The sequence below is a fragment of the Aethalodelphis obliquidens genome, unplaced genomic scaffold, assembly GCF_003676395.1.
Source record: "Aethalodelphis obliquidens isolate GAN/ISIS:26980383/991018 unplaced genomic scaffold, ASM367639v1 scaffold9, whole genome shotgun sequence".
NCBI lineage: Eukaryota > Metazoa > Chordata > Mammalia > Artiodactyla > Delphinidae > Aethalodelphis > Aethalodelphis obliquidens.
Genome location: NW_020837953.1, coordinates 43,004,340 through 43,030,395, shown reverse-complemented (window position 1 = coordinate 43,030,395; position 26,056 = coordinate 43,004,340). Strand labels below are relative to the sequence as shown.

The window sequence follows — 26,056 nt, the reverse complement described above, 5'->3', positions numbered from 1 at the left end:
ACGGCATGTGGGATATTCCTGGACCAGGGCTCAAACCCGTGTCCCCTGCGTTGGCAGGCGGATTCCTAATCACTGTGCCACCAGGGAAGGGAAGCCCTTTCGCAGTATTTAGTCTGTTAAGCATGTGTCTACCCGAAGGCCCAACCACCCCTCTGCGTGGGTATTCCCGATAAACTGTCACCCAGTGCTGTGACATACATGGCATACATCAGAGTGCATACAGAGACAACCTGTTTCCACCACTAGGAAAACAATGAGTAAAACGGCTTGCATTGATATTGTGGAATACTGTTTAGTAACTACAAAGAACACACAAGATGTAGACACAGCAACGTAGATCTTAAAAACTCAGTGAGAATTAAAAAAATATAACAGACAGAATGAAAACAACAACATAAAATTTATGTTAATTAGAAAACACACAAACAATACAATGTGTTTTATAAGACATGTATATTCACAGACATGTATCAAACATACTTGGGCGGGTGCCTATGGGATAGGAAATAGAAATGGGGAATAGAAATAAAAGGAAGTAAATTAGTAAAACAGGAGTGGGACCGCATAAGGACTGATAATGGTTTGCTGTGAGCATGAGCTCCAATTGAAAACATTCGCTAGATGGAGCAAGCAGGAAGCTGAGCTCGGTCAGGGGCACCGGGCTTTGAGCAGGATGGCCAGCCGTAGGGGGGAACCTGGGGCACGTGAATGGGATTGCATCAGTTATGGGATTAATCAGGGGTTCTCAGAAACTGCTTGGTCCAACTCCCTTATTTTCCAGGAAGGCGTCTGTGATCTGGCGAGTTATGGGTCCTCAGAGCCATGGGTGGCAAAGGTAGGACCAGAAGCCACAGTTTCTGCTGCCCCCTGAGCGCAGGGATTTTCCTTCTGCACTTCATCTCTTCGGCCACGGGGAGGCGCCTTCACAAGGGCGGAGGCAGCAGGGTGTCTGGAGGCAACTCTCTGTGTCCAGATTCTTAAGGAGGGTGGATAGATTAGCCACATAGATAAAACCTTACCTGCTGCTCCGCCCCTCCCTGCAGGCGACGCAGCTTCCCCTGCAGCACTTCCGCTCTCGGGGAGGGAGCCGGAGGGGGCTTTGGAGGCCGCGCGCAGGCCTGTTCGGCTGCGCGCGGCGTCGCTCTTCTAGTAGAGCGGCAGCAGCAGCCGCGGCGGCCCCAGGGGCTCACGCCTCCCGCAACACCTCGGGGGAGCCGAGCGCGCCTCTCCTGCGAGCCCAGCACCCCCAACCTGCTCCCGGCGCGCAGCTGAACCGCCGCGTGGGACTCGCCGCCCAACATGGATTTCCTCCTGGCGCTGGTGCTCGGGTCCTCGCTCTACCTGCGGGTGGCCGCGGACTTCGACGGGAGGTGGCCCAGGCAAATAGTGTCGTCCACTGGCCTGTGTCGTTCTGGTGGGAGGATTGACTGCTACTGGGGCTGGGCCCGCCGGTCCTGGGGACAGTGTCAGCTGGCTTCCAGGAATGAATGCAGTAAAAATAGGAAAACAGAATTAACAAAGGCTAGAGGAAGGAAAAAGGATAGAATAAAAGCCCATGTATTTTAACGATCAGTCAGCAGTTGATAGAGTTGGTACCCAGAAGCACTGGGAATGGAATACAGATAGGTGTCTCCACCAGTATCCAGTATTAGGATCCGGTATTAGGAGGCTCTGCAAAGAAATCAGTGTGAGAATTTTTTGTATCAAATTTGTATATTATTATTTTTGTATTCATTGAATATCAGTATTAAAAGTCATTACCATAAAACCCCACAAAAAAACCCATATCTGCTCAAAAAAATAACCGGCAATGGTGAGACGGGCTAATAATTCTCCACGGAATATAAGCAAAGCAATCAATGGTATCCATTGACGTAATAGGCACGCAGAGAACATCTTTGCTGACCAATCCTTACTGAGACGTGGCACGGTGGAAAACATCCTGGCTACACTATCCATGCAGGGCAGGGTTCAAGTCCTGGTTCTACCGTAAAACGCAGGTGGCTCTGGGCAATGATCCACTTGGCTCAATAATGTTTACAGAATACCTGTCACCCGCCAGATACTGTCCTGTCATGTGGAATACACCTGTGAATGAAACAGACAAAAACTCCTTCTTGCTTCTGAGAGGGTTCCCATCCTAGTAGGTTCCTGCACGGTTGGTGCAGCCATCCCAAGTCTGGGATAACTTCTTAAGCTTTAGGCGTGGACCTTGAGTATCTGGAGGTGTCCCCTCCACCAGACTCTTATGGGATACATGGCAATGGTTCCGATTTGCGTGGCTGCAAGTGACCCTAACCACAAATGCTTTACAAATGTGGTCCCAGGAGTTGACTTCTCTGTTTTTTTTTGGCCATACGTGAAGCTTGTGGGATTTTAGTTACCTGACCAGGGATCGAACCCAGGTCCCCTACAGTGGAGGTTCTGGGTCCTAACCACTGGACCACCAGGGAATTCCCAGGAGTTGAGTTTTCTTTTCTTACTTGACAACACCTAGTTTCATGAAGACGTTTGCTTCCCCAAACCTGCAACTTCATTAACTTGGACACACTTGTTTCCTCCTAGGTTTTGGCCAGCTTGCCCGGGGCTCACCCAGCCCTTTGGGGTACGTTTTGCAGCCATCCCCAGTCCTCTGACTTGGGGCCAGTCAGTCCTCTTCTTTTGTTCCAGTCAAACAGTTCTTCTTCTGATGTTTCTCCTTGCCTGTTTCCTTTGAAGAAAGACACCTCTGTTAAGTCATTATTTGAGCCAGAAGCATGCAATTTGTTGGCCCTGATCACTAGACTTCCACCATGGGAGGTAGACGGTTGGTTCTGGGAGTCTAGTTTAGGATGAGAAAACAATGCCTAACATTGTACATGTTCAGTTAAGTGTCAGAGTCATCAACTGACATCATCGTTAAACTTGGACTTGCCCTTAAATTCATTAGGATATTTATTGTGTTTATATTAGCGAAACCAGACAAGTTCCAGGGAGTTTTAGATGTTCCAGGGTCTCTCTCTCTCTCTCTCTCTGTTTATTCAGATGGAAAGTGCAGGACCTTCTATAGCCCTGGTCCTTACTCCTAGTCCCTCCTTCTAGCACTTTTCTGTTGTTGTTAGGGGTCTTCCATGTCCTCTCCTTCCTTTCCAGCCTCCAAATTCTTGTCCTTCCCCCCTCCCTGTCCCGCACACCACCCTCCATAGAGTTGGGTCAACAGGGATAAGTTAGTATTTATAATTTTAATAATTGTAATAATAATTCAAGTATGGAAAGACAACTTCTGAGAGGGATTTGAAACATAGTAACAGTTCCTTTTAAAATTATAGCATCTTTTAAATAAATGAAAATGTATGTGGCAACCTGATGTATAAAACAGAGAGAAGCAGAGTTGTCGGGTTGAAGTAGAGAGAGGAGGTCTATCCACTTAGCCTCTCCCTTGAACTCATGGTCTATAGTCACCAAAAACATCTGGACAAGCTGAAGCTAGTGGCACTCAGTTCCATTTCTACTTATGGAAGAGCAAAATTCTTTTCTGTTTAAGTCTTAGGTCCTTGTCTTTGGGTTTTCACTGCAACTACTTTCTCTACAACCATCTAATCACGTACTGGCCAAGAGTCCCTGTGCTCTGCGCTTAGATCCCGGGTCATCTCCCTCTTCACTCCTTCATGGATGGAAAGAACAGACACAGCCGCACTTGAGACTTGACTGCCACTTGGTGGCAGCATACTCAAAACAATAGGTTTACATTTCCAAGAAGCACTTGTTTTGAAGGTTAATGCTTTAACCTCAAACTAGTGGTAATAGCGGCAAGATGATAGATGAAATGGGACACAAAGCAGACAAGTTTTGGCAAATGAGACAGTGTATAGAGGAAAGAAAATTTCATCACCTGAGGAAGGAGCCAATTTTGATGAAGGGAATCCAGGTGACTATGGGGCAGCATACAAGCGTAACAAAGAAGGCAAAAGGTCATAGATAAGTTTCTGATTCACAGTTTTGTTCAAGATCAGCCATGTGCGCTGTGGGTTATTACACTGATGCAACAGTAGCCCCAAATACTACCAGGCAAGGTATTCTGAAGGTCACTGAACAGAAAGGCTCACAGACCGAATTAAGATGGTCTAATCACAAGGCTTAAGTCCATTTAAAAAACAGCAAGAAGCAAGGGGAAAAGTGATGAGTAAATTAGCCCATGTAAAGTAAGGTGCCAGGGGGTGGAAGGGTCATACCTGCTCCATATAGGAAGAGGCAATATTAACATGTCCTCTCTCCTCTGTTGCATGCACCTTCCCCTCTGTTGGTGTGTTTAAGAGGACTAGAGTGGTTCCAACAGATGGAGCGTGTCTGGAACCAACACACATGCTTACTTCATCAGAGAGACACTGGAGCAGGTACACCTGGCCACAGCAGCAGTTCACCTATTAGCCTGCTGGGTATCTGTGAATTTTATCTGCATTCTTTGGGAGACGATGCCTAGGGCCAGAATGGGGCCATACTGGGTGTTACCAATGGTTGGCCAATTTAGGATGACATGGCTATCAAGGTACACGTGGCATGCTCATGACTTCTGACTTAATCTTTCCATTACTTTCTTTCTATAAGTGGTACTCTTGTTTGTTTCACCAAATATTGTTTCATAAATACTCTATTTTTAATATTGTGTGCTGTCACTATCTTACTGTATATCTTAATGCATGATATAATTTCTTTCTTTTATTTTAACATCTTTATTGGAGTATAATTGCTTTACAATGGTGTGTTCATTTCTGCTGTATAACAAAGTGAATCAGCTATATGCATACGTATATCCCCATATCTCCTCCCTCTTGTGTCTCCCTCCCACCCTCCCTATCCCATCCCTCTAGGTGGTCACAAAGCACCGAGCTGATCTCCCTGTGCTATGCGGCTGCTTCCCACTAGCTATCTACTTTACATTTGGTAGTGTATATAAGTCCATGCCACTCTCTCACTTCGTCCCAGCTTACCCTTCCCCCTCCCCGTGTCCTCAAGTCCATTCTCTACATCTGTGTCTTTATTCCTGTCCTGCCCCTAGGTTCTTCAGACCATTTTTTTTTTAGATTCCATATATATGTGTTAGCATACGGTATTTGTTTTTCCCTTTCTGATTTACTTCACTCTGTATGACAGACTCTAGGTCCATCCACCTCACTACAAATAACTCAATTTCGTTTCTTTTTATGGCTGAGTAATATTCCATTGTATATATGTGCCATATCTTCTTTATCCATTCATCTGTCGATGGACACTTAGGTTGCTTCCATGTCCTGGCTATTGTAAATAGAGCTGCAATGAACCTTGTGGTACATGACTCTTTTTGAATTATGGTTTTCTCAGGGTATACGCCCAGTAGTGGGGTTGCTGGGTCATATGGTAGTTCTATTTTTAGTTTTTTAAGGAACCTCCATACTGTTCTCCACAGTGGCTGTATCAATTTACATTCCCACCAACAGTGCAAGAGGGTTCCCTTTTCTCCACACCCTCTCCAGCAGTTATTGTTTGTAGACTTTTTGATGATGGCCATTCTGACGGGTGTGAGGAGATACCTCATTGTAGTTTTGACTTGCGTTTCCCTAATGATTAGTGATGTTGAGCATCCTTTCATGTGTTTGTTGGCAATCTGTACATCTTCGGAAATGTGTCTATTTAGGTCTTCTGCCCATTTCTGGATTGGGTTGTTTGCTTTCTTGATATTGAGCTGCGTGAGCTGCTTGGATATTTTGGAGATTAATCCTTTGTCTGTTGCTTCATTTGCAAATATTTTCTCCCATTCTGAGGGTTGTCTTTTCGTCTTGTTTGTGGTTTCCTTTGCTGTGCAAAAGCTTTGAAGTTTCATTAGGTCCCATTTGTTTATTTTTATTTCCATTTCTCTAGGAGGTGGAACAAAAAAGAATCTTGCTGTGATTTATGTCATAGAGTGTTCTGCCTATGTTTTCCTCTAAGAGTTTTATAGTGTCCAGTCTTACGTTTAGGTCTTTAATCCATTTTGAGCTTATTTTTGTGTATGGTGTTAGGGAGTGTTCTAATTTCATTCTTTTACATGTAGCTGTCCAGTTTTCCCAGCACCACTTACTGAAGAGGCTGTCTTTTCTCCATTGTATATTCTTGCCTCCTTTATCAAAAATAAGGTGACCATATGTGCGTGGGTTTATCTCTGGGCTTTCTATCCTGTTCCATGGATCTATATTTCTGTTTTTGTGCCAGTACCATACTGTTTTGATTACTATAATTTCTTTCTGTGTCTCCAAACTCCGTTTATTCATGATCTGTATTTGATACTTCCTATGTGTTTTGTCTATGTCTTGAGCTACCAGCTTACTTTACTTCTATGCTTAACACTTATTATGAGTTTCATTCATCCTGTTTTTCTTTCTTTCTTTTTAGGATTAGAATTGAATATTCTTAAGTAATAAAGCAAGCACCCATTACCTCAGACTTCTGCTTTCCCATCTTTACAATGAGTAAGAATTTTTGCCCCATCTGTCTCTCAGGAATGCAGCTTCAGGTATTTTCAAGAACCATATGATTGGAAATCATTAAAGTGTGAGTGGGTCAAGAGACGCAAAGGGAGAGATACTCGGGGGTTGCTATAAGCTTTGTGATATGTGGACTGTGGTGGTTTGTTGACAAGGGATGAACTTGGCCTTGGAGTCAGATTTGAATAGACTTGGATTTAAACAAAATTGGATTTGAGTTGAATTGAATTAGAACCCCAGCTCTGTCTGCCACTGAATGTGGGCAAATTGCTTAATTAAATGCAGCTTCTGTTTTTTCGTCCATAAAAATAGAATTAATAGTGTTTATGTTTCTGGAACTCTCCCTACCCAGCAGTCAAGTGCTCTTTGGGACCTGGGATAACATAGTGGAGACAGAGGCTGTAGAATCTGAAGAGATTGGAGTCCAAGATGGTTTTAAAGAAATAAACTTCACACAGATGTCATGTGTGTTTTCTCCAGACTTTTTGCAATTCCATCCCCTCTCATTTCCACCAGCACATGTAACCAACAATACACACAACCAAAGCAGCAAGAGAACGAGTTGTCTATATTACCCTTGTGAAAAAAATGAATACACAGAAACCTCAATTAAATAGAGTCAGGAGACCAGAAGGGGAAGCTCTCACACCCTATGATGATAGTAGAGCCCAATAAGAAGAAGAAGGAGTGCTTTTCTTTCCTGGCAACAAGCCATAGACTCTTTGTTTACTATAGCCTTCCCAACTTCCTTTTCCCTGCTGTAAAATTTTGAGTTCCCTTTCCCTTGTCGTATGGAGTTTTTCTCATGGCTCACCGTGGTTACAGACCCTGAGTTGCAATTCTTTGCTGATCCTGAATAAACCCACTTTTGCTGGGGAAATAACTGGCAGGCTATTTATTTTGGTCAACAGTTTGGTGGCCAGTACGGGGATCCAGAGAATACCCCTGATGATTCCAGGGCTGGTGGGTAAACTGGTGCAGTCCCCACACTGAGCCCATTGTCGCTCTCTGCTTTTGTCACCAAACCTGGAGGTGGAATGCTACTCTTTCTCCTGAATCTGAGCTTCCTCCTTCTTTGTGTTTGGAACCTCTCCAGTTTTAATTCGAGATCTATTTTAAGATTATGTCTTTTCTGGTTAAGGTCTTGTTCTGTATGCAAGTACTTGTTTGGCACTTGGGTCTGATTTTGAAATCAGACTATTTCATTGGAACTGGCTAGCCTTTGACCCATTCCTTCAGGAACAGGGGCTGTTTCATTGGAACTGTGCCGGTTCAGCCTTGGGCCCATCCCTTTGGAATAGGAGCTGGTCTATGGGAACTGGGCTTAGAAACCTTCAGCCTGGCTCCTCAAGGACCATGTTGTTCCCTTAGAACTGGCTGGTATTAAGCCTACAGTTTGTTTGAGGTATTTGAGCCGCTGGAGTTGCACACTATTTCTCTTATTTGAGTTGTTTAAACTGTTTTGAGATGTAAGCTATTTATGCTGTTTGAAAATTATTCTCTTTCTCTAGAGAAAGTCTTCTGAGAAATGGGATCCCAGTTATCTACATATTTTGAGGGTACCCTCCCTGCAGGTACTCTAGCCTATTATATATTTAATAACCACCATCCTTCCTCATTCACATTTCTAACTAAATGGACTGACCTAGCCAAAGGCAATTTAGACTATCAATGGCTATTACGGGGATGTTGTGAAAACCTCAAAATTACTTTTCTTAAAACTGAATTGAGGACTTCCCTGGTGGCCCAGTGGTTAAGACTTTGCCTTCCAATGCAGGGCATGTGGGTTCAATCCCTGGTCGGGGAGCTAAGATCCCACATGCCTCACAGCCAAAAAACCAAAACATAAAACAGAAGCAATATTGTAACAAGTTCAATAAAGACCTTAAAAATGGTCCACATCAAAAAAAATCTTAAAAATAAAAACTGAATTGGACTACCATAGCTCTAAAATTTCCAAAACTGAATGGAATGCCTATTTCAGTTGGTATTTTGAGGATTCCATATGTTATCAAAACCCAAAATTGCCTCTCTGCAAAATAAGATTTTAAGATTAACTGAGGCAAACAAACAATTAAAGAAAGATAAATGGCGTCTAAAGTCTCAGGCTCCATTTCATTGGCTTTTAAATCTCAGGCCATACCTCCAGCGCCATCTTCCTCATTCCCTTCTATGCTGCCTACATCTCCTCTATACCCTCAGCTCCCATTACTAATTCTCTCAGCCAGCCCTTCTTTTTCTCTGAAACTCTTCCCATTCCATTTTCCTGTGAATTTATCAGAGCGTGTCCTTTTTCTAAAAAACATTTTTATTTTTTAAATTGAAATATAGTTAATTTACAATGTTGTGTTAGTAACGTAATATTTTATTAATTAACTGCCAAACATACATCTTTGATACTTTTTTATTCTAAATTTCTTGACTGCATACTCTTTTTTTTTTATTAATTTTTATTGGAGTATAACTGCTTTACAATGTTGTGTTAGTTTCTGCTGTGCAGCAAAGTGAATCAGTTATACATATACATATATCCAGTCTTTTTTAGATTTCCTTCCCAGTTAGGTCACCATACAGCATTGAGTAGAGTTTCCTGTGCTATACAGTAGGTTCTCATTAGTTATCTATTTTATACATAGTAGTGTATATATGTCAATCCCAATCTCCCAATTCATCCCACCCTCCTTACCCCTTTGGTAACCATAAGTTTGTTCTCCACATCTGTGACTGTTTCTGCTTTGCAAATAAGTTCACTTGTACCATTTTTCTAGATTCCACATATAAGCGATATTATATGATATTTGTTTTTCTTTCTGACTTACTTCACTCTGTATAACAATACATAGGTCCGTCCACGTCAGAGCGTGTCCTTTAAAATGAAGCCTTCCAAGGATACAGAGGCTAACCCCTTAATTTCTTATACTCCCAGGACTAAAGCTGAACTCCAACCTTAGTCAAAGATTTTCCCAAAGTAACCAAAGATCCTCACAGATTTGCTGAGGAATTAAATATAGTTATTCAAATTTATCAATCTGGTTTCTCTGACTTATATCAGCTAGTTCATATGCTTGTTGGTGAAGGCCAGGCCAAGCACTGGATGGAAACCACTAATGGCGAATATCCTGAAAGGTCTGTAAGTACAACCAAAAGGCCAGCCCACTAACTTACATGATCAGGCTCAGGGAATTACTAGGCAACTTCACTGGGCAATTCCTGGAGATTTTCCAAAGCCTGTGGATTGAAACCATATTTAGACTTCCTCACAAAATTCTGATGAACCCGTTCATGACCATTACAATGGATGTCAGATGATTTTAAAAGAAAAGTCTGGTCTTCCTTCAGATATTGATTCCACCTGGATAGCTTTTAACCCTGTGTTTGTTGATGTGCTGAACTGGGACCTTTTCTTTCTAGTAAAAAGGATCAGGATGGAATGGAAACTATGTCCATACCAGGTTTAGTTAAGTTGTCAAACCAGCTCTCTCTCATTCTAGATGAATCACCTCAAAGGAAGACTACCAAAATTCTTAATCTTCAACACCAGCAAATGAAGGCACCCCCCCTCCTCCCCAAACCCAAAGGCTTCTAGTTTCTGCTATTATTGCAAAGAGCCAGGGCATTGGAAAAGAGATTGTTATAAATGTGTTTCAGGCACTTTCAGTCTTCTAACCAGACTTTCCAGTGTCCTCCCGGTTCTCAATAATGGGGCTCTGAGGAACTACAGGGGCTCTTTCCAGTCCCTCATCTTAATCAGCCTGGAGAACATTTCTCCAAGTTGAAGATGAATCTCTTCCAGTTCTAACTAACAGTGGAGCCACACTCTCAGTGCTCAACCCCACTACTATAAAACTCCCTGCCGTGGAGTCCTCAAAGAGTTCCAGTAGTGGAGATCTCTAATAAATCTGAAGAGGTTCCTGTCTGTGAACCTATTCCCTTTGGTTTAGCCCTTTGAGAGATGCACACCCTGTTCTCCTTAGTTCTTCTACCACTTTCCATTTATAAGGCCAAGACGTTTCAGACAAGTACCATGCCAACATTTCTTTCTCCCCAAAGGGGGGAATAATTCTAGGAATTGACAGTAGTCATAAAAGCATCCAACCAGGTAAATTAAATGACCCTTTGATATCTTTTATTTGCTGTCTCTGATGGTACTAGAGCTGATTCTGGAAACACTGCTCATGTGTCCCTAGTGCATCAGCTACCAAGGCAAAACCTCCAACTGATTTTGACACAAGGCACAGCACATCTCCCATAAAAATTCAAAACGGTCTCTTCGAACCTCTTTCCAGAATTAATCAATACTCAATAAATAAGGAGCACTTCAAATCCTAACACCCATAATTTATTACAACTCTCAAGGCCTCATTATCTTGCACTATTCCCTGTTAATATTCCTATTTTACTGGTGAGAAACTTAAGGACCAAGGATGGAGGTTTTTCAGGGACCTCCACTCAATAAACATCATTGTTATCACTTGAAACCCTGCCGTTCCTACCTCCCCGACACTACTGACATCTATTACTACCGGAAGCAAGTTCTTTACTATAATTGATTTATGCAGTACATTCTTTCCTATTCCAGTTGGTAGGGTTAGCCAATACCTTTTTGCCTTCACCTGGCATGGACAGCAATGCACCTGGACAGTAATGCCTCAGGGTTTTACTGAGAGTCCTTATTTCTCACAAGTCCTGAAGGCTGACCTATGATATAAACCTCCCTAGGAGTTCTATGGTATTGCAGTATGTGGAAGGTTTCTTTCTTTTTTTCTTCTTCTCAAGCTTCCTCACAGGAAGACAGCATCTGCTTGCTAAGGCTTTTAGCCATAAAGAGATATAAGGTCGCCAAAGGAAAATTGCAGCTTGACCAAACCCAGGTTCAACATTTAAGGTTTATGATATCAGAACAAGGGATACACCTAGATCCAGACAGACTTCATGGTGTTTTAAGTTCCCCCAAAGCCAAAACTAAGCACCAATTGTGAGATTTTCTTGGGCTGGTTGGTTATTGCTGAAATTGAATCCCAAATTTCTCTCATGGTAAAAACTTTGTATGTTTTACTAAATAATAACAACCCCAACTTATTTTTTAATGGGAAAACCAGACAACATAGCTTTCAAGGTCTTAAAGGAAAGTTTGATGAACCCACCTGCCCTTTGACATCCCAATTATCAGATTCCCTTTTCCTTTTTGTATATAAAAAGGAAGGGAGGACTTCCCTGGTGACACAGAGGTTAAGAATCTGCCCGACAATGCAAGGGACACAAGTTCGTTCCCTGGTCTGGGAAGATCCCACATGCTGCGGAGCAACTAAGCCTGTGCGCCACAACTACTGAGCCTGTGCTCTAGAGCCTGTGAGCCACAACTACTGAGCCCATATGCCACAACTACTGAAACCCACATGCCCTAGAGCCCGTGCTCCAAAACAAGAGAAGCCACCAAAATGAGAAGCCCACACACCCCAATGAAGAGTAGCCCCCACTCACCACAACTAGAGAAAGCCCGCGCACAGCAACAAAGACCCAATGCAGCCAAAAATAAATGAATAAATAAACTTATAAAATAAATAAACAAATAAAGGTCTGAGCCTTTAGAATGGGCTATCCTGTATATTTACAAAAAAAAAAAAAAAAAGGGAAGGGAATGCCCTTGGGGTACTCACCCCAAAACATGGAGACCATCACAGATCCCGGGGCGCTGGGATACCCCTTGCCTTGGAGCTATTATAGCCACTGTGCTTTTGGTTAGGACCATGGAGAAAATTGTGGGATTCCCTTTAACCATTTTCATACCTCATGCATTAGAAGCTCTCCAGAATTGCCATCACACTCCACATTTCTCTTTCAGCCTCCTCACCTCCTATGAGGTCCTTTTGTTAACTGCTCCTCACATAACTCTTTTGCGTTGTAATAACCTTAACCCTGCTACTCTTCTCGCCTCTGTCACTGAGGAAATCACTCACAAGTGCTTGATGCTAATGGATCACATTCTGACTCCTTGTGGTGATCTACAAGAAGCTTCTGTGGGTAACACTGAGTTCTCATGGTTCACTGATGGTTCTTATTTAAAGGTGATGGTATTGTGCTAGGGATGTTATTACAGCTCCTTTTGATGTTGTTGAGGCAGCATCTTTACCTGTGGCTGCTTAAGCCCAACAAGCTGAATTGCACAGTTACACAGGCTTGTACTTTAGCCAAGGACAAAACTGCCAATATTTATACTGATAGTAGTTATGATTTTGGAGTAGCCCATGATTTTGGAATGTTGTGGGAACAACATGGTTTCCTTTCTTCCTCAACCTGGGCACTCCGTCTGTCATGGTTGTTAGTGAGAAGGGGCAGTTGAGGATGGCTGGCAAAGGAAACCCACTAGCCTTCCTAGCTTGAATGTTTCAAACCTTTCATTTTCTAGAAACTCACCATGGCTTACGCTCTCATTTTTGCAAGGAGAGTGACTCAGTGGTTCTAGCAGTTGGGTGATTAAGGGGAAGATGGGGAGGTGCTGGGATTCCAGGAGTGCCGGGGCAATGTGGGGAGGGAGGCTGGGGCTGGGAGGACAGCAGGAGCAGGGGACGGGCTGTGAGAATCCAGTGAGCAGGAGGGCAAGGAAGAGGGAGAGGAAGGGAGAGACAGGGAGAGGCAGAGATGGGGCACTCCTTCCTGCGGGTGGCCCTTAGGTATGTTTCAAGGTTGCCTTTTGAGCACTGCATCATCTGGAAACTGGATGGGGTCGGGGGGTGGTCTTCATGAAGCAAATACAGTGCAGAGCTTCACCACCAGTGCACATCTCTTCATTGAGCAGAACAGCCTTGCACATTCCGGACTCTCAGCACCTCCCTCCACTAAATGCCCACAGTGCCCTGTGCTGTAAGCCCGACAACTTCAAACACTGCTACATCATTTCCAAGTGCTCCCGAGAGGGAGGTCCACCCTGGTGAGAGCCACAGAAGGAAGCAGGAACAATTAAAAGCCACTCTCTCTCTTAACCAATCTGGGAGTGTCACCCCACAATCTGGAGCTCGAAGGGGCAGGAGAGACCGGGGACGGGCCCTCCCTGGGTCTCCACACCAGGCAAACTGGACACATGTGAGGAGCATACTGAACACTGCAGTGGTGTGGGCTCGCCCTCCTGCCCTGCCGCCTGACACGTCGTCACCAGGGCCAGGGAGGCTCCTCCTGATCCAGCACTTCCTGAAGTTTCATTTAAATGCCACATGCCATAAAGGAATACCCAGGGCCAACGTCTTCGTGGGAAGACAGCCAGTGGAGTAAGTAAAAATGACAGGAGTCAGTCCCGGATGAGAGAGAGACCTGGGGAAACTCTTCACTCTACAATTCTTGGCTCCAAAACTATTTCTGCAACGGGATGGAAATCTTGAGCCAGTTGTTGGCCACTGTGTGCCCTACCGTTCTGCTTGTGCTGAAACAAGAGATCATCAGTAGAATGTACCAGCAAATCCCTGCGAGAAAGTTATCTTATGACTCCAAGGGAGATGGCGTTTTGGAGTTGAAAGCGTTGTTGTCCCAGCCTGAACCTAGGGTAGCTTAGAACAGGGAGCATCAGAATAGAAATGGTTGACAGAAGATTTGTTGAGTCCATAAAGTATTTCCTTTTTTTAAAAAAATTAAATTAAAAAAAAAAGTGAGGCCAGCACGTAACATGGTGAAATTTCTTGCCAACCCCAGATTTCTGGAATCTCTTGAAAGATGAGGCGGCCTAGCGCTGCCAAGCTGGCAGAGCCGCATGAACAGGGAGCCATGGTCTGGAGTGGGCGTGGCTGATCGAGAGGGACCGTATGTTAGCTGCTAGCCCCTTCTGCTATTTAAGTCTTCAAGATCCTCCCACAAAACTTGTGAGCATGGCAGAATTACTTAGAATCTACACCCAAGCAAGCCTTATAAAGGAATAAAAACAGGTGTGAGTCAGGGAAGCAGCCTCAGGTAGGTTCAGAAAGCTGGGGATCACGTTGGCGATAGCTAAGCTGTTGACATGTAGGTGGATGCAGGGCTCTTGTGGTCACAGACTGTCCCCGCAGTTGGCATTGAGAGAGTGGGAATAGCATGCCACTTTCTGAGCCTACGTGCCCGGCACTGAAGGCTTTACGTTTGTCACCTAGTTTAAGCTTTCTACCTTAACGTCACCTGCCCAGCCTTCAGAAAAAGAAGTTAATGGAAGAAATCTGGGCTGAAGGATGTTAGACACAGGTGTTTTTGGCTCTGTGGTGAGTGGAAACTGTGTTCCTTCCTTTCCCGATATCACAGGATGCTCAAGCATAGGTTTCCGGTGATAGTAAGAGACTTCATGGTGGCTACCATCCACTTCTTGAAGTCCTTGAATACATATGGGGCAGATCCAGCCTGGGTCATGGTCTGTGGTGACAGTGTGGGTGGGGGCGTGGCAACAATAGTTTGTCAAAACCTTGTGGACAGTTCTGATCTCCCCAAGATCCGTGCTCAGATCCTGATCTATGCCGCTCTCCAAGCCCTGGATTTCCAGCCTCCTTCTCATCAGCAGAACAAGGACGTTCCACTGCTCAGGCAGAACTTGGCCTTCTACCGTTGGTGTGGTTACCTGGACATCAGCCCCTCCTGGAAAAGAACCGTATTGGAAGGAGCCCACTTGCCTGCCGAAGTCTGGGAAAAGTACAGAAAGTGGTTGGGTTCAGAAAACATTCCGGAGAAGTTTAAGAAGAGAGGCTACACGCCCCATGAGCCCCTGAATGAAACTGCCTATCTGGAGACAAACATCATTCTAGATTTGACGAACTCACCCCTGATTGCAGATGATGAAGTAGTGTCTCAGCTCCGCAAAGCTTGCATCGTGAGCTGTGAGTGTGATATTCTCCAGGACCATTCGCTGTTGTACAAGAAGAGGCTGGAGGACCTGGGAGTCCCAGTGACTTGGCACCACATGGAGGATGGTTTTCACGGGGTGTTGGTCACCCTTGACCTGGGCTGCTTGTACTTGCCCTGCTCCACGAGGATTCTGAATGCTGCAGTCCATTTTATAAAAGAGTTGTGACCATCTTTCCTTCCTGCTGCAGTTGCAAGAGTGTGAATTCCACCATCATCCGGTTCCCATTGGGGCTCCTTGTTGCCAATGTAGGTGATGCTGAGTAGGGCTGGGGAGAGTGTTGAGGATGCCATCTCCTCTTGCTTCAGGTTCTAGAATCCTAGAATGCATGTTTCTGATATCTAGAAGGAGAGCAGTAGAAGAGACAGGTTTGGGAGGAGGGTGGGGCTCTCTAGCCATGTTCACTGTAGGGAAAATTTGAGCTGACATTCTTCAGTGACCGTTTGCAAGAGTGAATGAGCATATAAAGACTGCTCATGGCCTCCCCGAGGGAGAGTCCAGGCTGCTCAGGCTGACCAGGCTGTGGGCAACAAGAGTGTCTACTTGGCTGGGCCTTGGAATAACCCAGGAACGTCATGTGCAGTCTCATGGGCCTCTTCCAATCTGGCTCAGAGGACAGGGCTCTGATGTCCTAGTGCTGGATGGACATGGAGAAACTGGTTTCACCCTCTTCCTCTGGGTACATGGTGACACTTCTCCCGCTGTTCCTCTTCCTCTGAGTTCAGAGTCTCAACTGCTGAGCTGGAAGAGTGAAGATGGATTGGGTAGGTTTTTCATGTTGGTGGACACCTAGTGGCAGATGAAGACTGGAGCCACCTGATTGATTGGCAGAGCTCTGGAGCTCTGGGAGTCAAAGTCAGGCTTCCAACCAAGGCCCTGGAAGCAACATGTTCGAGGAGCGGAGTCCAGAGGGAAGCTGAGTCCTGAGTCAGGGACCCATGAAGACAAAATCCGGCCAAACTCAACCATGTCCACAGTGGAAATCAAAGGAGGCCCCAAAGAACTGAAGATGTATTAGTGAGAACTGTATCTGTTTTAAGACACAGAACCAACTCAAACTGGCCCAAATCAAAGAGAGAATGTATTGGCTAATGTAGCTACAAATTCCAGGGATAAATCGGGCATGATTTGATCCAGGAACTCAAAGAGTGTCACCAGCTGCCTTCTCTTCTTTTCTCTAGTCTATGCTCTTCTGTGTGAACTTCACCTTCCTCTCTCTATATTGTGGCCCTGAGTACCTCCATGCTTGTATTCTTCCAGAGTCAAATCCATTATTATGAACTTGCCTAATTCTCAGCAGTCGCAGTGGAAATCGCATTGCAACTCGATGACTTTCTTGGCTTTCTGAGTGGTGTATCTAGTTGCTAAAACCAAGAGGATGGAATGTTATGACTCACTAGCCCCAAGTCCCATGTCATCCCTGGGGTGGAAGGTGGGGTCAGCTCCACCTGGTGCTTGGATGGGCATGGAGGATGGAGTGAGTACTCCCTCACATTAACACTTACTCCACTATACAGGCTAAACTGAAGCCTGAGTCAAGGTCCTTGGAAGTGGCAAGAGATGTCAAGGACCACTGGGCAAGTTGACCACCTGCCACTTAGGAATAAAAATTCCTTTGAAGGGGATGGCCCAGGCTCTCATGCTGGCCCCATCTGGCCTTCAGGAGGCTCTGCTCCTGGTTGGCCAGTGGCTTTTATAGGCCCATATCCAAGTTTACTGCACAAAGGACCCCATGTTTGCCCTTACCTTGCTTTCAGTTGAAAGTTCATGCTGAAACATGGGACAGAGAGGAATCCCATTGGGTGGCTTCTTGGTCCATTCACAGCAGGAAGACTGGCTTTGTTGGAGAAATAGGAACACTCACTGAAAGCACACACTTTGGTGGCCACTCAGCTGTTGGGGAGCACTGTCCCTTCTGAGACAGGCCTCCGAGTTGAGTCTGGGTGGGTTCCCCTCCTGGATTGCTGTGTGGATTCACCCCTGCCTCTGGAGGTAGGTAGAGGGACATGAGCTGACCTTCTGGGAATTTGGGTGGTCAGCCCTCCTACAGAGGGGTGGTGTGGAGTGGGTGAGCCACAGGAAGATGGTGCCCAGTGGAGATGAGTGGGTTACACTTTAGTGTCTGGAAGAACTGTTGGGTGGGCTCATTTCTGAAGCTGCTTCCTTCTGCAGATCATGGGAGAAATAAAGCACGTTCACCCCCAATGGCTGGTTTGATCTGGAGACCCAATGCTGATCTCTTCTCCTTTCCCGATTCATTGCTATCCTTCTTGCAGCCCGTCATGAGGCTCAGGGAACGGAAAAGGGATAGGAATAAATGTTCACTGAGAGCCAGCTGCATGCTAGGCTCCATACTGGGCTGTTTCAATCTACCACCTCATTGTGATGAGAAACAGATGTGCTGGGCTGCTGCCTAAGCATTTTATAGTATGACAGCCCTGCTCACATCCAGAGTCTGGACATTTTGATAAAGACGAGCTTAGGATTCCAGCCACAAGTTCCTGCTTTGCTTTGCCCTGGTCACCTTTTAAAATAACCACTTAGAGTTGAGCCTGTGAAAAGTTAGTGACCTCCACCCCAGTCACCTTAGAAGGAACAGATGCTTGCTTGCTGCCCTGCTGGCCATATCCTGCTCACTCATGACCTGGGACAGAGGACTCTCCCCACCGCTCATTAATAATAATAAATCTTGTTACTTTACCTCCTTTGTGTGAGTGTATTGAAACTGCACCTTCAGTTGAAATGACCCCTGGGTTTTTGCTTCCCCAGAGCAGGAGTTCAGATACGGGGTGGGGGAGCTCCCTGCTGACCCCGTGTGGGTGGCTTGTGCCCCCTCATTCATCAGGTCATCATCTGCATAGTCTTAATTTAATACACCAGCTACACCAGTCCCCCTACCCCCCCACCATATGTGCCTCACATGAATCCTACAAAGTGGGTATTCTTTTTAAAATTATTTATCTATTTTATACATATTAGTGTATATATGTCTTTTTTGTTTGTATTTGCTTGTTTGTTTTTTTTTGCGGTACATGGGCCTCTCACTGTTGTGGCCTCTCCTGTTGCGGAGCACAGGCTCCGGACGCGCAGGCTCAGCGGCCATGGCTCACGGGCCCAGCCGCTCCGCGGCATGTGGAATCTTCCCGGACCGGGGCACGAACCCGTGTCCCCTGCATCGGCAGGCGGACTCTCAACCACTGCGCCACCAGGGAAGCCCAGTGTATATATGTCAATCCCAATCTCCGAATTCATCCCACCCTCCCCCAAAGTGGGTATTCTTAAGCCCACTTTACAGATGAGGAAACTGAGGCCCAGAGACATTAATAACAATACTCATTTCCTGACCCTTTCCAGTCAGCCTCAAGGCCAGCTGATTCAGTAGTTTACCCAAGGCTGTGTAGTTGACCGGGCACTGAGCATTGCAGCCCTGACCTGTCTGACAACAAACCTTTTCTGCTGAGCCCATGGTCCATTAGCTCTCTTCTTTCCTATCATTCCGAATTAAAATGAGAGACACGACTGAGCCACATGACCTTATGTGAGTCATTTCCCGTCCAGCTGGTGTCAGCCTCCCTCTGATCTGAATTAGATTGATAGCGTCAAGTCCCTTTGCCATCATTTTTTGTTTGTTTTGCTTCCTTGACTGTAGCTTTCTCGAAGTCTGAATGGCTTTGAAATTGGTAACTATAGCCCACTCCAGGAATGCACAGCTGATGTGCCCCCACTAATACGGCTCAGGAGAGATGGATACCCCCATACCTTTAAGCCCAGGTGCTCTGGGAGTGTTTTTGTTTTTTTTTTTTGCTCGCTGTTGTGGCCTCTCCCGTTGCGGAGCACAGGGTCTGGACGCACAGGCTCAGCGGCCATGGCTCACGGGCCCAGCCGCTCCGCGGTGTGTGGGATCTTCCCGGACTGGGGCACGAACCTGTGTCCCCTGCATCGGCAGGCGGACTCTCACCACTGTGCCACCAAGAGAAACCCTCCAGGAGTGTTTTCTCAGTAAGTTCCCAGGACTTTCTCTGGAAAGATCTGCCAGTTAACCCGGGACAAGTACCATCAGATAGAAAATAACGTGTTGCATCCCAGATTGCTTTCTTTTGTCAGAAGGCAATCGAGGACAAGATCTTAGGGCAAAGTAGAAAAAAACTGTGTCCTCCTCAGGGTACTCCTCACCCCCACCCAGGAACTCCTTGACTGTCTGACCCCAGACCTTGTCTCCCTTTACGCCTGCATCCTCTGCTCCAGAGTGCCTGCTTGCTCTCTCCTCCTGTCCTAGTACAGGTTAGGCTCCACTGCAGTGACAAATGGCCCCGCAGTCTCAGTGGCTTATGACAGTAAAGGTCTATTTCCTGCTCAATTACCTATTACATGACCCTCAAAGGTCAGCGACAGCTCTGCTCCACATTTGTCTACTCCTGGATACAGGCTCTATTTGAAATATGTCCAGTCTCATGGGAGAGGCAATAAGAACCTGGCAAATCACACACTGGCTCCCCAAGCTTCTGCTCAAAAGTGATGCTCACCTTTTCTGCTCACCTTTCGTTGGCCAGAGAGTAAGTCCTATGACCAAGCTTGATGTTGACAGAACAGGGAGGCATAATCCTCCCCGGAGAGGGGTGACAGTTACTTTTGGACAACATTACAGCTTTCCACACTCTCATTCATAATATTTTCATTTCCATCCTACCTTAAAAATTAATTTTAAATTACGTAGGTGATACACAAATATATTCTCCTTTTATTTATTTATTTATTTTGGCTGTGCCACGTGGTTTGCGGGATGTTACTTCCCAGACCAAGGAGAGAACATGTGTCCTCAGCAGTGAGAGTGCAGAGTCCCAACCACTGGACCACCAGGGAATTCCCTTTTTTAAAAAAATTCTCCATTTAGAGATAAGGCTAAAGTCCCTTTTGACCACCCTCCCTCAACTCTATTCCTTTTTATTTGGATTCATCCACTGTTACCTTTTTTAGGGGGTGGAGGGTAGGTTTTCCAACCCTTCAAAACGTGTTTCTATGCTTTCACATATGCAGATATGTACCCACAGAAAATATAGAGTATTATTTTGTGGGATGACTTTGACATATATTGTGTATAACAGATACTATTCTGTACATGTTGTGCCACTTGAGATTTTTTTTTCACTCAACAACGTATCTTAGAAATCTAGCCTAGTAAACAGCATAGATATATCTTGCTCTTTTTAGCTACTGCATGGTATTCCAAGGTATGGCATATTTCAATTCTTAGCCATTCCCTAGTGGTGGACACATTTAGTCTCTTTCCAGTTTTTCACAAACAATTCTGTAGTGAACATTTCTGCACATGCCCCCTTCTGCACTTGTGATTCTCTGTGATAGGTTCAAGAAGGACTTTTGACCCTGCACAATTTTACATGTTGATAGATGCTACCAAGAAGCCTGTCCCATTCCCTTTTTTTCCTAGCAGGTCTCAGCTTCAGGGGAAGTAGTTGGATCGTAACCACCAATGCCAAAAGCAAAAAGAAAATTGATTGGCTTGACAACAGGTCGAGTGGGATGGAGTTGGCTGGCAGGTCTGTATTTGAAAGAGAAAATTTCTTAACTCAAATGAACCTTTCCAAAAATCAGTTGAGGAGTTTGGGCAGGCTGCAATATTGCTGGTATGTTGCCTCTAACATCCTTGTCTCCATCTAACAAAGCAAAGGATGCCAGAGTCAGCAGATTGGCTCCTCGTTCCCAGGTTGTCAAGGCTTGCTCTTGGCTAGAACACCCCTACTCCAACATTGTAGCTGGTTTCTTGCAAATTGCTGTGCAAGGTTGAATCAATTAAGGCAGTGCCTGGGGCTCAGTTTTCAAAGCACTTATCGTAGGAAAAACCCCACAAGAGTCTGACCTCCTTACAGTGAAACAACTTCCTGCTATGTCATCACCAAAGGATAGAACAGTTTTAATTTTAAGTTAAAGAGACATATTCTGGGTTTGTTATTGCTGCTTGTGCAAAGCTGCTTCTGCAAAGCCGCTTCCGGGAGGCAGAGTGATGGAGGACACACGGTCTGGAATCAATTAGAGGCCCAATATTTACTTAACCTCCTAGTCCCTCAGTTTTCTTGCCTTGAAATGGGGATAATCATATTGAATGCATAGGGGTGTTTGTGTCAAGCAGGCTGAATCGATGTAAGTTGTGATTAGGCATCTGCTGTTCAACAGATACAGTTACAGAGGTGCTGGTTATCAGACTCACAGCATATCCGCTGATGGGGATAACAAGCTGCTTTTGTGTTCAGGAATCCCCTCTTCAAAGAGAATCTAGAATTGTTCCCTTTGGGATATTTCTGCCCCAATTTCCCAAATTTACTCCTCTAATATAGGGAAAGGAATGGATTTTGTTATTAAAATAAACTTGGTTTAGGCATGAAGCGAAGAGAGGGTTGAGCATTTATTGATTCCTTATATGTGATAGGCATTTTATGAAGTGCTTTGTAGGTGACATTTCACTGAATTCTCATAATCTTCTCTTATGAAGTACATGATATTTACTCCCAATTTACAGATTGGGAAACCAAGGCTGGCTTAACCCAGGAACTTGGCCAAAGTGAAACAGCTGGTAAGAGGTGGGACTGGAAGTGGAAGCCAAGTTTGTCTGAGTACCCAGCAACCCCCCACCCCATCCCGTTCCTTGTGCAATAACCCAAAGCTGATTGCCCACCTTTAAGAAGTATTTCTAGGATGTACTAGACCAGGAGAAGAGAAGTCAATTCATTATCCATCTTTGAGGTCTCACCATAGAAGGGTGCCACCTTCTGTGGAACTAGACCCTCGTCCTATGGGCACAGAGTCTGCTGTAGCTCCTCAGTGTGGTGCTGAGCACACAGTATTGTGATTATTCAATGACCAAAAGTGTCTGCTCCTAAACTAGATTAACGTGATCCCCAGTTTCTAATATGCACAGGTGATTGGAAAAGCAAGTGACAATCATCTCTGATGGAAGATAATATCATCCTAGACTTTACCATTTAGTTTTTCAGATACCAGGCATACAAGAAGAGAAGCGCTAGCAATAGAAACCCACAGAAACAACCGTTAAAAAAAAAAAAGGAAGCCACTGTAAAATAGCTCTGTTTATTATGTAGATAAAATAGCTGTGCTGAGAATTTCCTAAGATGATTGAATGATTAAGTATTAAAAAGTATTTTATACTTTTCAACATACTTATCTTTATATACTTTTTTAATATATTTAGGGCAAAATCCTTAAACCATAAAATATTGACACAATAGAGGTGATCAACAATGCCACATCTTGGTTCTCTAAAAGGACTGATAAAATTGGTCAGTATCTGATGAGACCAATAAGGAAGAAAAGGAAGAAGCACAAAGAGTAAATACTAGGAATAAAGAGGGACTTCAGCACAGATCCTAGAGATATTAAAAAGATGATAGGACATTATGAACAACGTATGACCCCAAATTTGAAATTTAGATGCAATGTGTAAATTCCTAGAAAAATACAACTCACCAAACTGACAAAAAAGGAAAGAGAAAAATCTGATTAGTTTTGTAACTAATAAAATATACTAAGTCCACAATGAAAAGCCTTCAAACAAAGAAAAACAAAAGAGAAATCTCCTGGCCCTGATGCCTTGACTTATTTAATATTCATGGATGAAATATATTAATCTTATGTAAACTTTCCTAGAGAATATAAAAAGTAGGCATATTATTTTATGAGGTTAACTTAATATTTTAAAAATTTTTATTTATTTAGTTTCCTATTAGTCATCCATTTAATACACATCAGTGTATACATGTAAATCCCAATCACCCAATTCATCACACCACAACCCCTACCCCCTGCCGCTTTCCCCCCTTGGTGTCCATATGTTTTTTCTCTACTTCTGTGTCTCAATTTCTGCTCTGCAAACAGGTTCATCTGTACCATTTTCTAGGTTCTACATATATGCGTTAATATACGATATTTCTTTTTCTCTTTCTGACTTACTTCACTCGGTATGACAGTCTCTAGATGCATCCACGTCTCTACAAATGACCCAATTTCGTTCCTTTTTATGGCTTAGTAATATTCCATTGTATATATGTGCTATATCTTCTGTTGATGGACATTTAGGTTGCTTCCATGACCTGACTATTGTAAATAGTGCTGCAATGAACATTGGGGTTCATGTGTCTTTTTGAATTATGGTTTTCTCTGGGTATATGCCCAGTAGTGGGATTGCTGGGTCATATGGTAATTCTATTTTTAGCTCTTTAAGGAACCTCCACACTGTTCTCCATAGTGGCTGTATCAATTTACATTCCCACAAACAGTGCAAGAGTGTTCCCTTTTCTCCACACCCTCTCCAGCATTTGTTGTTTGTAGATTTTCTGATGATGCCCATTCTAACTGGTGTGAGGTGATACCTCATTGTAGTTTTGATTTGCATTTCTCTAATAATTGGTGACATTGAGCAGCTTTTCATGTGCCTCTTGACCAACTGTATGTTTTCTTTAGAGAAACGTCTATTTAGGTCTTCTGCCCATTTTTGGATTGGGTTGTTTTTTTAAAAAATATTGAGCTACATGAGCTGTTTATATATTTTGGAGATTAATCCTTTGTCTGATGATTCATTTGCAAATATTTTCTCCCATTCTGATGGTTGTCTTTTTGTCTTGTTTATGGTTTCTTTTGCTGTGCAAAAGGTTTGAAGTTTCATTAGGTCCCATTTGTTTATTTTTGTTTTTATTTCCATTACTCTAGCAGGTGGATCAAAAAATATCTTGCTGTGATTTATGTCAAAGAGTGTTCTTCCTATGTTTTCCTCTAAGAGTTTTATAGTGTCTGGTCTTACATTTAGGTCTCGAATCCATTTTGAGTTTATTTTTGTGTACGGTGGTAGGGAGTGTTCTAATTTCATTCTTTTACATGTAGCTGTCCAGTTTTCCCAGCACCACTTTTTGAAGATACTGTCTTTTCTCCATTGTATATCCTTGCCTCCTTTGTCATAGATTAGTTGACCATAGGTGTGTGGGTTTATCTCTGGGCTTTCTATCCTGTTCCATTGATCTATATTTCTGTTTTTGTGACAGTACCATATTGTCTTGATTACTGTAGCTTTGTAGTATAGTCTGAAGTCAGGGAGCCTGATTCCTCCAGTTCCGTTTTTTTGCCTCAAGACTGTTTTGGCTTTTTGGGGTCTTTTGTGTCCCCATACAAATTTTAAGATTTTTTGTTCTAGTTCTTTAAAAAATGCCATTGGTAAGTTGATAGGGATTGCATTGAATCTGTAGATTGCTTTGGGTAGTATAGTCATTTTCACAATACTGATTCTTCCAATCCAAGAACATGGTATATCTCTCCATCTGTTGGTATCATCTTTAATTTCTTTCATCAGTGTCTTATAGCTCTCTGCATACAGATCTTTTGTCTCCCTAAGGAGGTTTATTCCTAGGTATTTTATTCTTTTTGTTGCAGTGGCAAATGGGAGTGTTTCCTTAATTTCTCTTTCAGATTTTTCATCATTAGTGTATAGGAATGCAAGGGATTTCTGTGCATTAATTTTGTACCTTGCAACTTTACCAAATTCATTGATTAGCTCTAGTAGTTTTCTGGTGACATCTTTAGGATTCTCTATGTATAGTATCATGTCATCTGCAAACAGTGACAGTTTTACTTCTTTTCCAATTTGTATATCTTTTATTTCTTTTTCTTCTCTGATTGTCGTGGCTAGGACTTTCAAAACTATGTTGAATAATAATGGTGAGAGTGGACATCCTTGTCTTGTCCTGATCTTAGAGGAAATGCTTTCAGTTTTTCACCACTGAGAATGATGTTTGCTGTGGGTTTGTCATGTATGGCTTTTATTAAGTTGAGGTAGGTACACTCTATGCCCACTTTCTGGAGATATTTTTTTTTTTTATCATAAATGGGTGTTAAATTTCTCAAGCTTTTTCTGCATCTGTTGAGATGATCATGTGGTTTTTACTCTTCAACTTGTTAATATGGTGTATCACATTGATTGATTTGTGTATATTGAAGAATCCTTGCATCCCTGGGATAAATCCCACTTGATCATAGTGTATGGTCCTTTTAATGTGTTGTTGGATATGTTTGCTAGTATTTTGTTGAGGATTTTTGCATCTATATTCATCAGTGGTATTGGTCTGTAGTTTTCTTTTTTTGTAGTATCTTTGTCTGGTTTTGGTATCAGAGTGATGGTGGCCTCATAGAAGGAGTTTGGGGGTGTTCCTTCCTCTGCAATTTTTTGGAGAAGGATGGGTGTTAGCTCTTCTCTAAATGTTTGATAGAATTCACCTGTGAAGCCATCTGGTCCTGGACTTTTGTTTGTTGGAAGATGTTTAATCACAGTTTCAATTACATTACTTGTGATTGTTCTGTTCATATTTTCTATTTCTTCCTGGTTCAGTCTTGGAAGGTTATACCTTTCTAAGAATTTGTCCATTCCTTCCAGGTTGTCCATTTTATTAGCATAGAGTTGCTTGTAGTAGTTTCTTAAGATACTTTGTATTTCTGCGGTATCTGTTGTAATTTCTCATTTTTCATTTCTAATTTTATTGATTTGAGTCCTCTCCCTCTTTTTCCTGATGAGTCTGGCTAAAGGTTTATCAATTTCTTCTCAAAGAACTAACTTTTAGTTTTATTGATCTTTGCTATTGTTTTCTTTGTTTCTATTTCATTTATTTCTGCTCTGATTTTTATGATTTCTTTCCTTCTGCTAAGTTTGGGTTTTGTTTGT

The 26,056-nt window shown here is 43.5% G+C and overlaps 1 protein-coding gene across 1 annotated transcript; it reads left to right on the top strand.

Moving 5' to 3' along the window:
* The first annotated feature begins 1,299 nt into the window (after positions 1-1,299).
* LOC113621476 (arylacetamide deacetylase-like 3) lies at positions 1,300-15,492 on the top strand. The gene is made up of 4 exons (XM_027108305.1): positions 1,300-1,492; positions 12,883-12,946; positions 14,416-14,424; positions 14,733-15,492. The coding sequence occupies exons 1-4, from the start codon at positions 1,300-1,302 to the stop codon at positions 15,490-15,492; spliced, it is 1,026 nt and encodes a 341-aa protein (XP_026964106.1).
* The last annotated feature ends 10,564 nt before the right edge of the window (positions 15,493-26,056 follow it).

What these genes read in the sequence shown, in the direction of transcription:
- LOC113621476 (XM_027108305.1), top strand. Translation starts at nt 1,300, where the DNA reads ATGGATTTCCTCCTGGCGCTGGTGCTCGGGTCCTCGCTCTACCTGCGG. An exon ending in GGCTTCCAGGAATGAATGCA is followed by an intron (nt 1,493 to 12,882) that starts GTAAAAATAGGA and finishes TTCATTTTCTAG; the next exon opens with AAACTCACCATGGCTTACGC.